Raw genomic sequence first — 17,809 nt, 5'->3', positions numbered from 1 at the left:
TATATGACCCAAATGAGTAAGCTTCATTTCAAGTCCACACTGATGCCTCAGTCCTTTGTTGAGCTCCATCAAAATAGATCCAAGTGTATGTGTGTTAGAATCAATTTCCAGATCCTCTGCTCTAAGTCAGCATTTAAAAAGAAACACCCACAAGGATTCTTCTCCAATTTATGAAAGAGTTTTAACCTGTCCATCATTACAAATCTTAGCATATAATGCACCAGGTGTATAGCAATCTCAAGGCCCCTAATAAAGGCAAACGCTAGTGGAAGACTCCTCTAAGAATTAAAGCTCCTTAAACTTTGTCTTGTCCTGTTATGCACATATTTCTGGCTAGGGTGAAGCTTGGCATTAAACATAGGGTATTTGAGCCCCTACTGGATCCTCTGAATCGAGAAAAGTTGAAGTAATATGATAAAATTTGTCATTTCATTTTTATTTTTCTGAGTTATTAAAAAATAGGGTTTTAAAATTTTTATTGGAGTATAGTTGCTTTATAACATTTTGTTAATTTCTACTGTACACAAAAGTGAATTATCTGTATGTATACATATACTCCTTCTTTTTTGGATTTCCTGCACATTATTTTAAATGAAACTGGGTTGTTGTGTGCAAATTCCAGATTATTGCAATATTAAAAAATGTAAAGTGTAGTGAAGTGAAGTCGCTCAGTTGTGTCTGACTCTTTGCTATCCCACGGACTGTAGCCTACCAGGCTCCTACATCCATGGGATTTTCCAGGCAAGAGTACTGGAGTGGGTTGCCGTTTCCTTCTCTAATTAAAAAATGTACACAGGTTAAAATCTGCATGATTTTTATCAATGAAGTAATGAAATATTTATAAAATCATAAATATTTATTTTTAATAGTCAATCCTTATCATATTTTATCTAACAATATTTATTTTTGATCTCCTAAAACTAAGACATAAAGTTATTTAAAGCTATGGTTAAAATGTTTGCTGCCAATTTAAAATATGCAACTGAAATACATAGTTTTTCAAACTTCCTTTATATGGAACATGAGGGAAAATGTTTGAAGACCACTGGCTGTGAGAACAGGGGTGTGGGCAACCTAAGTTCTTTTCCTCATCCATCAGTCATTTGCTGAACAATGTTGGTGAGATGCTGGTGAACTGACATTCAAAGTATCTATTTGTCAAATCAGACTTTGAGAGTTGAAGATGTCTCTAACCTCCACAGTATTGATGATGTATTAGTTGTTACCTAAGAAAGAGTAATTTTCTTATAATTAATTTTCCTCTTCTACAATTTCAGTTTCTACACTATTGAATCTCATTTTTCATCTGGATATTAACTATATCTAACTGCAGGCTACACTATCAGTTTTTTCTTAATGCCATCATCCAACACCAGAGTTTAAATTGTTGATTTGAGATTTAAATTATGCAAAATAAACTTTTATACAAATAAAAATTTAATAAAAACATGAAAGTACTTAAATCATAGGGTATTAAATATTTTCCTTGAGATCATTCTTCTTTTTTAATCCATGCATTTCCCTATCAGCACTGCTTGAGTTGCAAATGTTAAGTTTAGGTACGGTATGTGTTTTTTCTTTCATCTTAGAGTGTTGTCTAACACCATGTGACTTTTCTTTCACTGGTTATTTAGTGTGTGCTGTTTAATATCTATATATTAGTTAATATCCCAAATTTCTTCCTATTATTGACTGATTTTTCACTCTCTTGTGGTTGACAAACATACTCTCAGTTCAGTCAGTTCAGTCGCTCAGTCGTGTCCGACTCTCTGCGACCCCATGAATCACAGCACGCCAGGGCTCCCTGTCCATCACCAACCCCCGGAGTACACTCAAATTCATGTCCACAGAGTCGGTGATGCCATCCAGCCATCTCATTCTCCGTCGTCCCCTTCTCCTCCCGCCCCCAACCTTTCCCAGCATCACAGTCTTTTCCAGTGAGTCAACTCGTCGCATGAGGTGGCCAAAGTATTGCAGTTTCAGCTTTAGCATCAGTCCCTCCAATGAACATCCAGGGTTGATCTCCTTTAGAATGGACTGGTTGGATCTCCTTGCAGTATAAGGGACTCTCAAGAGTCTTCTCCAACACCACAGTTCAAAAGCATCGATTCTTCGGCGATCAGCCTTCTTCACAGTCCAACTCTCACATCCATACATGACCACGGGAAAAACCATTGCCTTGACTAGACAGACCTTGGTTGGCAAAGTAATGTCTCTGCTTTTTAATATACTATCAAGGTTGGTCATACCTTTCCTTCCAAGGAGCAAGCGTCTTTTAATTTCATGGCTGCAATCAGCATCTGCAGTGATTTTGGAGCCCAAAAAAATAAAATCTGACACTGTTTCCACTGTTTTTCCATCTATTTCCCATGAAGTGATGGGACCAGATGCCATGATCTTTGTTTTCTGAATGTTGAGCTTCAAGCCAACCTTTTCACTCTCCTCTTTCACTTTCATCAAGAGGTTTTTGAGTTCCTCTTCACTTTCTGCCATAAGGGTGGTGTCATCTGCATATCTGAGGTTATTGATATTTCTCCCAGCAATCTTGATTCCAGCTTGTGCCTCTTCCAGCCCAGCGTTCCTCATGCTCTGAATGATTGCAAATCTTCTAAATGTACTGGAGCTTGTTTTATGGTCTTGCTACAACTTGCCCTAGAAAGTGTTCCATATGCACATGACAAGAGTGTGTAATCTGCTTGTTATGCAGAGTGATCTATAGGTATTATGGGCCTAAGTATTACACACTTGCATTTTAAAACAAGCAAGAGAAGAAAGATGAATAAACATACATTTATAATGTCTTTTAAAATTGCAAAAGTATATTTACAAGTGCTTTTAGTTTTTCATATGGATTTGAAAACTCTCTGAGTTCACTTGCTTTAAGTCTCAAGAACTTTTTAGTATTTCTTGTATGATGGGTTTGCTAGAATGAATTCTCTCTGAATGTTTTTATTTTATCTTCATTTTAAAGATACATGTTTGTGCAAATTTGGGGAGTTTTGACACATTATATTAACATTTTTTTTCTACTGCATTTTCTCTCCTCTTCTGGTACTCCCATTTTACATATATCTTTATGTTTTTTAGTATCCCCCATTTCTCTGAGGCTCTTTTCATTTTCCTTCATTAGCTTTCTCTCTCTTTCTCAGCTCACATACTTTGTTCATTTATCTTCAAGTTCACTGATTCTTTCTTCAGCCACTTCAAACCTATTGCTGAGTCATTTCATGGATGTAGTGAATTTTTCATTTCAGTTATTACACTTTCAAAACCAGAATGTCCCTTTGGTTCTTTGTACAATTTCTGTCCTTACTGATATTGTTTGCTTGATGAGACATTATATCTTTATGTCTTCAATCACAATTTCTTCAGTTCTTTATATTTATAATAGCTGCTTTGATGTCTATTAAGTCAGATATCTAAGTTGAGCAATTTCTGTTGACTGTTATTTAAGATTCCTCCATCTTTTTATGGCTTGATAGCTCATTTATGGCGTTTCTCGCGTCTGCGCTGCCGGGGCCGGCATCTCTCAAAGAGGCGCGGCCGTGAGGAGCTACCCCACGCCTGAGGCCAGGGCTGGCTGCTGAGAGGAGCTACCCCACGTCCAACAGGCGATAGCTGCGCGGGCACAGGAGGGCCGAGAGGAGCTACTCCACGTTCAAGGTCAGGAGGGGCGGCCTTGAGGAGATACCCCTCGTCCAAGGTAAGGTACAGCGGCTGTGCTTTCTTGGAGCAGCTGTGAAGAGATATCCCACGCCCAAGGTAAGAGAAACCCAAATAAGAGGGTAGGTATTGTGAGGGGGTATCAGAGGGCAGACACACTGAAATCATAATCACAGGAAACTAGTTGATCTGATCACATGGACCACAGCTGAATGTGGTCCACTGGAGAAGGGAATGGCAAACCACTTCAGTATACTTGCCTTGAGAACCCCATGAACAGTATCAAAGGGCAAAATGATAGAATACTGAATGAGGAATTCCCCAGGTCGGTAGGTGCCCAGTATGCTACTGCAGCTCAGTGGAGAAATAACTCTAGAAGGAATGAAGGGATGGGGCAAAAGCAAAACCAATACCCAGTTGTGGATGTGACCGGTGATAGAAGCAAGGTCCGGTGCTATAAAGAGCAATATTGCATAGGAACCTGGAATGTTAGGTCCATGAATCAAGGCAAATTGAAAGTGGTCAAACAGGAGATGACAAGAGTGAACGTCGACATTCTAGGAATCAGTGAATTAAAATGGACTGGAATGGGTGATTTAACTCAGATGACCATTATATCTACTACTGTGGGCAGAAATCCCTTAGAAGAAATGGAGTAGCCATCATGGTCAACAAAAGAGTCCAAAATGCAGTACTTGGATGCAATCTTAAAAACGACGGAATAATTTCTGTTCGTTTCCAAGGCAAACCATTCAATATTACAGTAATCCAGGCCTATGCCCCAACCAGTAATGCTGAAGAAGCCGAAATTGAACGGTTCTATGAAGACCTACAAGACCTTTTAGAACTAACACCCCAAAAAGATGTCCTTTTCATTATAGGGGACTGGAATGCAAAATAGGAAGTCAAGAAACACCTGGAGTAACAGGCAAATTTGGCCTTGGAGCACGGAATGAAGCAGGGCAAAGGCTAATAGAGTTTTGCCAAGAGAATGCACTGGTCATAGCAAACACCGTCTTCCAACAACACAAGAGAAGACTCTACCCGTGGACATCACCAGATGGTCAACACCGAAATCAGATTGATTATATTCTTTGCAACCAAAGATGGAGAAGCTGTATACAGTTAGGAAAAACAAGACCAGGAGCTGACTGTGGCTCAGATCATGAACTCCTTATTGCCAAATTCAGACTTAAGGAAAGTAGGGAAAACCACTAGACCATTCAGATATGACCTAAGTCAAATCCCTTATGATTATACAGTGGAAGTAAGAAATAGATTTACGGGACTAGATCTGATAGAGTGCCTGATGAACTCTGGACGGAGGTTCGTGACATTGTACAGGAGACAGGGACCAAGACCACCCCATGGAAAAGAAATGCAAAAAAGCAAAATGGCTGTCTGAGGAGGCCTTACAAATAGCTGTGAAAAGAAGAGAAGCGAAAAGCAAAGGAGAAAAGGAAAGATATAAGTATCTGAATGCAGAGTTCCAAAGAATAGCAAGGAGAGATTAGAAAGCCTTCCTCAGTGATCAATGCAAAGAAATAGAGGAAAACAACAGAATAGGAAAAACAAGAGTTCTCTTCAAGAAAATTAGAGATTCCAAGGGAACATTTCATGCAAAGATGGGCTCGATAAAGGACAGAAATGGTATGGACCTAACAGAAGCAGAAGATATTAAGAAGAGGTGGCAAGAATACACAAAAGAACTGTACAAAAAAGATCTTCATGACCAAGATAGTCACGATAACGTGATCACTGACCTAGAGCCAGACATTTTGGAATGTGAAGTCAAGTGGGCCTTAGAAAGCATCACTACGAACAAAGCTAGTGGAGGTGATGGAATTCCAGTTGAGCTATTTCAAGTCTTGAAAGATGATGCTGTGAAAGTGCTGCACTCAATATGCCAGCAGATTTGGAAAACTCAGCAGTGGCCACAGGACTGGAAAAGGTCAGTCTTCATTCCAATCCCAAAGAAAGGCAATGCCAAAGAATGCTCAAACTACCGCACAATTGCACTCATCTCACACGTTAGTAAAGTCATGCTCAAAATTCTCCAAGCCAGGCTTCAGCAATATGTGAACCGTGAACTCCCAAATGTTCAAGCAGGTTTTAGAAAAGGCAGAGGCACCAGAGATCAAATTGCCAACATCCGCTGGATCATGGGGAAAGCGAGAGAGTTCCAGAAAACCATCTATTTCTGCTTCATTGACTATGCCAAAGCCTTTGACTGTGTGGATCACAATAAACTGTGGAAAATTCTGAAAGAGATGGGAATACCAGACCACCTGACCTGCCTCTTGAGAAACCTATATGCAGGTCAGGAAGCAACAGTCAGAACTGTACATGGAACAACAGACTGGTTCCAAATAGGAAAAGGAGTGCGTCAAGGCTGTATATTGTCACCTTGCTTATTTAATTTATATGCAGAGTACATCATGAGGAACGCTGGGCTGGAAGAAGCACAAGCTGGAATCAAGATTTCTGGGAGAAATATCAATAACCTCAGATATGCAGATGACACTACCCTTATGGCAGAAAATGAAAAGGAACTCAAAAGCCTCTTGATAAAAGTGAAAGAGGAGAGTGAAAAGGTTGGCTTGAAGCTCAACATTCAGAAAACAAAGATCATGGCATCTGGTCCCATCACTTCATGGGAAATAGATGGAAAAACAGTGGAAACAGTGTCAGACTTTATTTTTTTGGGCTCCAAAATCACTGCAGATGCTGATTGCAGCCATGAAATTAAAAGACGCTTGCTCCTTGGAAGGAAAGTTATGACCAACCTTGATAGTATATTAAAAAGCAGAGACATTACTTTGCCAACAAAGGTCCGTCTAGTCAAGGCTATGGTTTTTCCTGTGGTCATGTATGGATGTGAGAGTTGGACTGTGAAGAAAGCTGATCGCCGAAGAATTGATGCTTTTGAACTGTGGTGCTGGAGAAGACTCTTGAGAGTCCCTTGTACTTCAAGGACATCCAACCAGTCCATTCTAAAGGAGATCAATCCTGGGTGCTCATTGGAAAGACTGATGCTAAAGCTGAAGCTGCAATACTTTGGCCACCTCATGCGACGAGTTGACTCACTGGAAAAGACTCTGATGTTGGGAAAGGTTGGGGGCGGGAGGAGAAGTGAACGACAGAGAATGAGATGGCTGGATGGCATCGCTGACTCTGTGGACATGAGTTTGAGTGAACTCTGGGAGTTGGTGATGGACAGGGAGGCCTGGCGTGCTGTGATTCTTGGGGTCGCGGAGAGTCGGACACGACTGAGTGACTGAAATGAACTGAACTGAACTCAAATAATATTTCATTGAGTTGGAGGAGTTCCTTCTATATTTTGGTGATTGTCTTCTGAATGGTTGATTTTTTGAGTAAAATATACCAGTTATGGTTGTTTTTCTCAGGAAAATTTCTGTGAAGGTCCTCACACTGGCATATTCAAAATGATATATGGAATTTTTTTTAAATAATGGCTGTCTTTAACCAGCCTTTGCTTTTGTTAGAACACATACCATTTGGACATCCCTGGTGGTCCAATGGTTAAAAACCTGCCTGCCAATCCAGAAGATGTGAATTTAATTCTTGCTTCTGGATCCCACGTGTGGCAGCACAACTAAGCCCATGCGTCACAACTACTGAGCCCGCACTCCAGAACCCACAAGATGCAACTACTGAGCACATTCACCCGAGAGCCTGTGCTTCACAACTATGAGAAGTCTGCGCACCGCAACTAGAGCGTAGCCTCCCACTGGCTGCAGCTATGGAAAACCCACACAGCAATGAAGACCTGGTGCAGCCAAAAATTAGTAAATTAAAATTTGTTTAAATAAATAAAATTTAAAAAAAGAACACATGCCATTTAAAATAGTATGATGCAACTGTGTTGACTGTCTTTATGAGGCATTTGATTTAGTTTTGCTCTTTGGAAACTTGACACGTATCTTGAAATAAATTTAACTATTACATATGCTGTAGTATCAACTGTATATTGAACCCCTGTGCTTCCCTTGTGTCTCAGATGGTAAAGAATCTGCCTGCCATGTGGGAGACCCAGGTTCTATCCCTGGGTTGGGAAGATCCCCTGGAGAAGGCAATGGCAACCCGCTCCAGTATTTGTGCCTGGAGAATTCCATGGACAGAGGAGTCTGGCAGGCTACAGTCCATGGAGTCGCAAAGAGTCAGACACAACTGAGTGACTAACACACACACATTGAGCACCTGTCCAAAGAACCACCCCAGGAATGGGATAAAATGGTGTATATACTACCTGAACCAAAGTAACAGAAAATATATGAAGTAGATATTACATCATTTTGTACACACGGGAGCTGAAACTTTAAAAGGTGAAGTGATTTGTCCATGGTCAAATAGCTGATTAGTGGTGAATCTGAAGGAAACCACCTCCCCCACTTGCTAGGTGAAAATCCCATGTACAGGATTTTAGGCTTGACCACAGGCAGTAGCAAGGGTTTTCATGGACAGCCTCATGGGGAAGTTCCCTCCCTACTCCCCACAGGAGACCTGGTACACAGCCAGGGACTTGCAGATCTCTGGAGGGAGTTGTGGTCAAGGGTGGAATAGCAAAAGAGTGCTAAACCAAGTGTGTGCACAGGTCACATGCCCATGGAGCTGGGCACGTTCCTATTGCAATAAACCTCTCCTCCTGAACACATGGGAACATTTCACATCTCCAGCTTTAGCACAGTGCTTTCCTGTATCTTCGTTATTCCTCATCTCCCCCTACAAACTGCCTGGCCACCTTTTGACACTCACACTCCATGACACCTAGACAGGGACCGTCACCTGTCTGTCCTGTGTTCTCACGGAGTCTTAGCACACACCTTTCATGTAATCTGCAGTCACCATATATATTGCATTGTGATCGCTGATGTTTCTCTCTTTTTGGCTAATTGAAACAAACTTTTTTAAAATGCAAGGATAAAGACTTGTACATCTATTTAACCACAGGGTTTGGTGCTTAACCTTGCACCACATTGTGGAAGGAAAAAAGGAAAATAGAGAATAAATCAATAAGCTTCTTAGCCCCCAGCATTTCTGTTTTTAAGACAATTTAAGACCACGAGTGGTTTTGTGTATATTAAATAGCACACAATAAACTATTTCAGTCATCCAAGAAAGATTGTACCTCACAAAGTTACAGAGACTTATTATTAGAAGTGTAGTTTTTACCTGTTTAAATTGCAGAAGGTCACAGCTGGGAACTCTATCCGCTCCACATACTGCACCTCCATAGATGTCGTGGTGGGCCACCTGAAGTAGTTGATGAGACGGGTGTACACCTGCCAGATGAGGAGAATGATGGAGCCCAGGACCACTAGCAACCAGACCACCTTGCGAATCCTACTCGGATTCCGGACAATGTTGTGGACTCCGTGGAAGGAAGTGGAGATGGCAAAGTCATGGTCAAACTTCCTACGGTCAGTGTGAGGTGGCAAAGTTTTCTTTGAAAGGTAGAGCTTGATCTTTTCCAAGAGTCCTTAAATTCAACCAAAGACAAAACAAGCAATGTTAGGAAAACCTAATGCTGCATGTGAAAAACACAACTCACATGACTTTAAACATGTTCCCCTTTTATGTGTACACATGAGGACTCAAAATTCATCTTGAGTTGCACACATTCTTCAGGAGTCAAGAAGTGTCAACTACAGAGATCTAATAAGTATGTGAGGCCTCTCATGAGTCAATGCCTCTAGTTAATGCAAACCGACTTTAGTCCATTTCTTATTCTAATAGTGTGTTTCCCTTTAGTCAAATGGGAAAAACATTCTCTGCCTCATGAGTTGGTTGTATTAAATAAAATAGCACCTGGGGATAGCTTGGCACCTAACCCAGACCATGATAAGTACTCAATTCATATTAGCAACTTGTGTTTTTCTATTTGTTTGGTAGTGATGTGGTAGATGGAAAAGTTTCACGTTTAAAATTCTCATTTAAGAAATGAGTTCTTGGGTCTTCCTTGGTGGCTCAGTGGTAAAGAATCTGCCTGTCAATGCAGGACACATGGGTACAATCCCTGATCTGGGAAGAGGCTACATGCTGTGGAGCAAATAAGCCCTTGTGTCACAACTACTGAGCCTGTGCTCTGGAGTCCGGGAGATGGGACTACTGAACTCAGCATGCTGCTGAAGCTCCTGCACGCTAGAGCCCATGCTCCACAATAAGTGAAGCTGCTGCAACGAAAAGCCCACGTGCTACAACTAGAGAAAAGCCCAGACAGCAACAAAGACCCAGAGCAGCCAAAAATAAATAAAGAGAGATGAGTTCTAAGTCTCGCAAAAGTGCTCATGATTAGCTGAATTAACTTTTATATCCTTTGTTTCAATTCAGGAAATATTCTGTCAACTAATCAGCATTAATTTACTTCCAAAAGGTTTCATTAAATCATTAGTTAATATTCCCCAGGCCTCTAATCAATTAACTCAGTTTAAGTTATGGGATATACAATGATACATAAAGACACCTATGAACATTTTCTAAGGGACTCTATTTCATCCGCAAAGCATTAGGGCACAATTACAAATTATTCTATGATTGTTTTACACAAATTGTACACTGAGCAGAAAATTATGTATTACTCTGATTAGCTTGAATTTGCACTAAGATTTTATAATATCTCCATGAACGGTTTTTTAAAATTGTTTGAATTTTAAACAGGTTATATACGGATATATAATATATATATACCGTCATGTGGTTATATATTAACATATTGTATATATATGGGTGTTCCCAGGTGGCTCAGTGGGTAAAGAACCTCCCTGCAGTGCAGGAAGCGCTGGAGATACGGGTTCAATGTTTGGGTCGGGCAGATCCCCTGGAGGAGGGCACAGCAACACTCTCCAATATTCTTGCCTGGAGAATCCCATGGACAGAGGAGCCTGGCAGGCTACAGTCCACAGATTACAAAGAGTTGGACATGACTGAAGCTACTGAGCATAGCACATTTTCTTTATATACATATATTCCTGCATGCGGAATCTCAGCTTCCTGACAAGGGATTGAACTCATGCCACCTGCAGTGGAACATCAGAATTTTAACTTATTGGAAGTCCCTAAATATGTGTATTTAGAGTAACTGCACAGCTCCAGAGCAAAATCAGAAATGTATGAAAAGCTTTTGTTATTACTATTCATGAGCAAAATAAACTTAATAATGCTTGTTTTGAAATTAAAAGACGCTTACTCCTTGGAAGGAAAGTTATGACCAACCTTGATAGTATATTAAAAAGCAGAGACATTACTTTGCCAACAAAGATCCATCTAGTCAAGGCTATGGTTTTTCCCGTGGTCATGTATGGATGTGAGAGTTGGACTGTGAAGAAAGCTGATCGCCAAAGAATTGATGCTTTTGAACTGTGGTGCTGGAGAAGACTCTTGAGAGTCCCTTGGACTGCAAGGAGATCCAACCAGTCCATTCTTAAGGAGATCAATCCTGGGTGTTCATTGGAAGGACTGATGCTAAAGCTGAAACTGCAATACTTTGGCCACCTCATGTGACGAGTTGACTCACTGGAAAAGACTCTGATGCTAGGAAAGGTTGGGGGTAGGAGGAGAAGGGGACGACGGAGAATGAGATGGCTGGATGGCATCACCTACTCTGTGCACATGAGTTTGAGTGAACTCCGGGAGTTGGTGATGGACAGGGAGGCCTGGCATGCTGTGATTCATGGGATTGCGGAGAGTCGGACACGACTGAGCGACTGAACTGAACTGAACTGACATGCTGTTTATCCATTGGCTACAATACACATGGGGAATCGACTCTGACAGAAGGACAACTCAGTCTCAGGGAACCTGATGCCCTTTCATCCACAAGGGAAGAGTGATCTAGAAATTGGTAGTTGGCCAATGGCAGTGTTTCTGATTGTAAACATTATTCTGAAAAATAAAGTTTTAAGTAGCTCTGTCAAAACTCAGCTCATTTATTATAAATCTACTTCTTGACAACTGCTCTGACTTCCCTGGGGTGTTCTCCATCATTTGCTAAGGCTTAAAAAGATTTTGGATGGATAGTGAAGCAACAAGTTCATGTATTACTATGAGGAAGATTAGAATTTGTTTAATAAGGAGTCTACAAAGCAAGAAACTTCTTACTTTCCCACTGAAATGGATACTTTGTAATTATTGCAAGTGGCCCTTGCATTGAATATTGATCTTTACAGAAGCATTCTAAAGAACATCAAACAAGTTTGGCTGTATTCTAATATAAAAATTGTAGGCACATGATAAATAGAAACCAAATCAAATAAAACTACAAAAACAGATTCTGGTAGACAAGGATATTTTAAAACCACAAATATTTGACTCCTGCATACAAAATAAAACTTTTCCTAAGTAACAGAAACTGTATTACTTATAGTATATCCAAGTAATATTGTAAATCAAATTTCCCCAATGAAAATATAACCTTCTTTTCCTTTGTTAATTTCTGGCTTTTACAGATAAAAATTCTACCTGTTTTGAGGATTTTACTCCTTACCCACCTTTCTTAGCCTGGGTGTTTGATTTCTCAAACTGCTCCATCTCCAAATTCAATAAGCAGGAGTCCTTGAGGTCTAACCAATTTCCATCAATAACCATACTCATTTTGTGGCCTTTATATAAAATACAGCAGTTGAGGCTATAAAACGTGGGAGCAATTTAAATGTTTGTGTTGCTATGTTTTGCCTCGTAAAGTGCATAACCTGCAAACTGAACACACTAGCAGAACCAGCTATGGGCCTCTATGGACTCATGAGAAGCTGTCAGAGTGAAACCAAAAAACATAATTAAGGAAACCATTTTCTCAGAACTAAAGGGACAATCCCTACAAATATCTGTGGTTTTAGAATCCACCTGAACAGCCTAAGTGACTCTGAATACTCACCTGGGAGAAAGTCTTTTGGTCTTTATTTCCACTCTCTTTACATCACTTTGAATCCAAATGCAGTTGGAGTGAAATTTGTGGGGATAAAGATGTCTGTTCCTTGTTGAATTTTCTTTCTAAATAGTGGATGAAGGTTTTGAACAGAAATAATAATCAAATGAAAATGACAAAATAAAACCCCAGAAAAATATCTCCTTGAGAGGAAATGGTTGTTGAAAGCATTCAAACTCAATCGAGCACAAAGGCTGGTTATTTGTTCTGAGAAATTATAAGAATTTATTTTATTAAATAATAAACCGGAGACTATGCATTGTTGTGTTTAAACGGCACCATCTCTTGACAGAACTGAGGAACTGCCTGTATCACTACTTAAAGCCTTTTAGAGTCGCTAAGTAACATTTCATATGATCACTAACCTTTAACATGGTAAGAGATGTGTTACATGTATTTTCTTGGAAGCTCGGGACTCTAAGTTGAAACTATTCGTATATGGAAGCAAACTAAGAAATTTCAAGAGATGTAAATGAAACTCCTGGGACGACTTCCCTAACCATGCAATTAAAGATTTCAGGAAAAGGGTCAATCTTAACGTATGGGTTTCTAGCTTAGAGGGTTCTCCTTTGGGGTTAATGACAGCTTCAGTTACAGTCTGTTAAAATCCAGGTGCTCCTCACTTACCTGATCACTCTTCCTTCCCCTGCACGGCCTCCTTCTTTTCTTCTTCTGAGCATCTTTCCACAGCATTCCTGGAAGTTACCTGTTCATGTCCAGTCGGTTACTCACTGTCTGAACGTTTAGGGGCAGGCTCACTGGGTGATTTCAGTTTGGGAACAGACTGGTAGGTGATGGGGCCAACATGGAAAGGGCAGTCCAGGTAGGGGGGCAGCAATAAAAATGGGAGTGGGTGCCCTGGGAGGAAAATGCTGGAAGGGGAATTAAGAGAGAGAAAGAGAGCCTCCAAAGCCACATTTTATCTGCATCATAATTTAACGAAGGCTCAGGCATAACCAGGGCTTCCCTGGTGGCTCAGCAGTAAAGAATCTGCCTGCCAATGTGCAGGAGGCACAGGGGCTGTGTGTTCAACCCCTGGGTCAGGAAGATCCCCTGAAGGAGGGAATGGCAACCCACTCCATTATTCTTGTCTGGAGAACCCCATGGACCAAGAAGCCTGGGGGGCTACAGTCCATGGGGCAGCAAAGAGTCAGACAGAACTGAAGTGACTGAGCATGAACGCAGGCAGGCATAACTAGAAATATTTCTTTTTTTATTTTTAAAAGTTTTTGATGTGGAACATTTTTTTCAAGTCTTTATTGAATTTTTTATAATATCGCTTCTGTTTTATGTTTTGTTTTGTTTTTTTTTATCCCGAGGCACGTGAGACCTTACCTCCCTGATCAGGATCAAACTTTTACCTCCTGCGTTGGAAGGCACAGTCTTAACCACTGGACCACCAGGGAAATCCCCACTAGGACGTTCCTAAAGTCCCTTTCATGTATTCACTTTCTCTCCCTCTTACTCACAACTTCTGGTTACTTCCACATAGGACCTCAGTGCACAGAGGAAAGAAGAGTGAAACAGATAGGAAGGAAAGAAGGTTGGCAAGACCTCTCCTGTTTTGCCTACCCTTTACTTGATAGAGAATAGCATTTTCAAAGCCTCTTATTTTTATGTGTGTTCCTCACATGTGACAAAACTGAAGACTGTGGTTGCTCTGGCCTGCCTGCTCTGACACCTCCTCTCTCTTCTACTTTAGGATGGCCTTTCCAACATTGCTTCCTTTTCTCCTTCTCTGCTCAGTTTTAAAAATATTTCACTGTCACTTTCCTCTTATCAGCAGCTGGTAGTAAACTTGAACTCGATTTCTATCTGGTGAGGAAATGCCCCCATCTGCTTCATCACGTCTTTATGTGAAATCTAAGCCCACCATCCATCTCACAAGTGCTTCTGGTTTCTTCTTTGTTAATTAATGTACCTCTTTAAGCAGCTCAGTAAAAACACAGAACCTACCACTCCCTTCCTTCTGCTTGCCCTGCTCACTGCCCTTGATTTGCAGAGCAAGGGCCTTCGGCAAAAGATAGATCTCCAGATTTCTCCCATCACCACCCCTTAACATGCTCACAAAAAAACAAAATCAAATTCAGGGGGAGTCCAGAATTTTCTAAATTACTGTTATCTACCACCCTTGCACCAATAGTATCAGCAGCAGAAAACCACTCATTACTACTGATAAATACAAAAGGTGAAATAAAGAGAGTGGATGGGGGGAGCATTTTCTCTGCCCTTGCATTTGAATTCAGAGCATAAGCAGTATCTAGGGAAGTATATTCTGGTACCACATTCGTTATACAGACACATTTTTATTCTATTTTTCAAAAAAACCTTATGTGGTTTTTTTTTTTTGTTGTTGTTGTTGCTTGTTTTTTTGCCACACAGCATGTGGGATCTTAGTTTCCTGGCCAGGGATTGAACCTGCACCCCTTGCATGGGAACCGTGGAGTCTTAACTGGTGGACTGCCAGAAAAGCTCCAAATCTTATGTATTTTTAATAAAATTTTTGATCCCATTGAATCAATCTACACTAAAGGTATCAAAAAGATCATCTTTAGCTACTACTTTTAAATTTATCTTTGAATTAAAACTTTTACTTTCTCTTTAGGGAAATAATAACCATTAATAGTAGTGCACAACTTTTTTAGATTTAGACAGATCTGATAATGACTATATGTTCTGCAAAGGAAGACAATGTAAAAAAATTCTTTTCTTGTATTATTTTAAGACACTCTTCTTAATAATCTTGGAAAGGAAAAAATAAAGCAAACTCACAGCTTAGCATTTCTTAACAAATACTTTCTCTCATTATATCTATTATTGTGGGTAAGAATCCCATAGAAGAAATGGAATAACCCCCTTAGTAAATAAAGAGTCCAAAATGCAGTACTTGGATGCAGTCTCCAAAAAGGGAGAATTATCTTGGTTCGTTTTCAAGGCAAACCATTCAGCATCACAGTAAGTCTATGCCCAAGTCTATGCCCCAGCCACTAGTGCCAAAGAATCTGAAGTTGAATGGTTCTATGAAGACCTACCAGACCTTCTAAAATTAAGACCGAAGAAAGATGTCCTTTTCATCATAGGGAATTGGAATGCGAAAGTAAGAATTCAAGAGATACCTGGAGTAAAAGGCAAGTTTGGCCTTGGAGTACAAAATGAAGCAGGGCAAATGCTAACAGAGTTTTGCCAAGAGAACACATTGGTATAGCAGACACCTTCTTTCAACAACACAAGAGATGACTCTACACGTTGACATCACCAAATGGTTGATACCGAAATCAGATTGATTATATTATTTGCAGCTGAAGATGAAGAAGCCCTATACAGTCAGCAAAAATAAGACCTGGAGCTAACTGTGGCTCAGATCATCAGCTCCTTATTGCAAAATTTGGGCTTAAATTGAAGAAAGTAGGGAAAACATCATTCAGGTATGACCTAAATAAAATCCTTTATGATTATACAGTGGAGGTGAGAATAGATTCAAGAGATTAGATCTGGTAGACAGACAGTCAGAAGAACTATGGACAGAGCTTTGAAACATTGCATGGGAGGCAGTGACCAAAACCTTCTCAAAGAAAAAGAAATGCAAGAAGGAAAGTGGTTATCTGAGGAGTCTTATAAACAGCTGAGCAAAGAAGTGAAAGGCAAAGAACAAAGGAAAAGATATATTCACCTGAATGTGGAGTTCCAGAGAATAGCAAGGAGCGATAAGAAAGCTTTCTTAAGTAAACACTGCAAATAAATAGAGGAAAACAATAGAATGGGAAAGACTAAGGATCTCTTCAAGAAAACTGGAGGTAACAAGTGAACATTTCATGCAAAAATGGGCACAATAAAGAACAGAAATGGTTTAAGGACCTAACAGAAGCAGAAGAGATTAAGAAGAGGTGGCAAAAATACACAGAAGAACTGTACAAGAAAGTCTTAATGACCCACATAACCATGATGATAGAGTTACTCACCTAGAGCCAGACAACCTGGAGTGTGAAGTCAAGTGGGCCTTAGGAAGCATTACTGTAATCCAAGTTAGTGGAGCAGATGGAATTCCAGCTGAGCTATTTAAAATCATAAAAGGTGATGCTGTTTTAAAATGCTGCATTCAATATGACAGCAAATTTGGAAAACTCAGCAGTGGCCACAGGACTGGAAAAGGTCAGTTTTCATTCCAATCCTAAAGAAAGGCAATGCCGAAGAATGTGGCAAACTACCACATAGTTGCACTCATTTCACATGCTAGCAAGGTAATGCTCAAAATCCTTCAAAGTAGGCTTTCAGTTCAGTTCAGTTCAGTTGCTCAGTCGTGTCCGACTCTCTGCGACCCCATGAATCACAGCACCCCAGGCCTCCCTGTCCACTTTAGCAGTATGTAAAGAGTGAATTTCCAGATGTTCAAGCTGGATTTACAAAAGGCCAAGGAACCAGAGATGGAATTGCCAACATTCTTTAGATCACAGAAAAAGCAAAGAAATTCCAGAAAAACATCTACTTCTGCTTCACTGACTACACTAAAGACTTTGACTGTGTGGATCACAACAAACTGTGAAAACAACAACAACAACAACAACAAACTGTGGAAAATTCTTCAAGAGATGGGAGTACCAGACCAGTTTACTTGCCTCCTGACAAACCTGTATATAGGTCAAGAAGCAACAGTTCGAACCAGACATGGAACAACTGGCTGGTTACAAATTGTGCAAGGAGTATGTCAAGGCTGTATATTATCACCCTGCTTCTTTAACTTAAATGCAGAGTACATTATGCAGAATTACAAGCTGGATGAAGCACAAGCTGGAATCAAGATTGCTGGAAGAAATACCAACAACCTCAGATACGCAGATGATCCCACTCTAATGGCACAAAGGGCAGAGTAACTAAAGAGCCTCTTGATGAGGGTGAAAGAGGAGAGTGAAAAAGCTGGCTTAAAACTCAATGTTCAAAAAACTAAAATTATGACATCCGATCCCATCACTTCATGGCAAATACGTGGGGAAAAAGTGGAAACAGGTTTCATTTTCTTTGGCTCCAAAATCACTGCAGATGGTTAATGCAGCCATGACATTAAGACGCTTGCACCTTGGAAGAAAAGCTATGAGAACCATAATAGCATATTAAAAAGCAGAGACATCACTTTGCCAAGAAAGTTTCGTCTAGTCAAAGCTTTGGTTTTTCCAGTAGTCATGTACAGATGTGAGAGCTGGACCATAAAGA

At 40.3% G+C, this 17,809-nt stretch overlaps 1 protein-coding gene across 1 annotated transcript in view; it reads right to left on the bottom strand.

Annotated features, from left to right (window-relative positions):
• ASIC5 (acid sensing ion channel subunit family member 5) overlaps positions 1-14,666 on the bottom strand; it is a 49,438-nt gene extending 34,772 nt beyond the window's left edge. Inside the window, exons 1-4 of the mRNA XM_088827856.1 lie at positions 14,561-14,666; positions 13,337-13,462; positions 12,171-12,281; positions 8,857-9,163 (exon numbers count right to left, since the gene is read on the bottom strand). Of these exons, the coding sequence (XP_088683982.1) occupies positions 8,857-9,163; positions 12,171-12,281; positions 13,337-13,462; positions 14,561-14,666 (650 nt within the window). The remainder of the gene's footprint in view (positions 1-8,856; positions 9,164-12,170; positions 12,282-13,336; positions 13,463-14,560) is intronic.
• Between the last annotated feature and the right edge of the window lie 3,143 nt (positions 14,667-17,809).

This window comes from Moschus berezovskii, chromosome 19 (assembly GCF_049115385.1).
Source record: "Moschus berezovskii isolate FMDL1 chromosome 19, NW_MosBer_1.0, whole genome shotgun sequence".
NCBI lineage: Eukaryota > Metazoa > Chordata > Mammalia > Artiodactyla > Moschidae > Moschus > Moschus berezovskii.
Note: the sequence above shows the minus strand (reverse complement) of the source record. Positions and strands in the feature narration are given on the sequence as shown.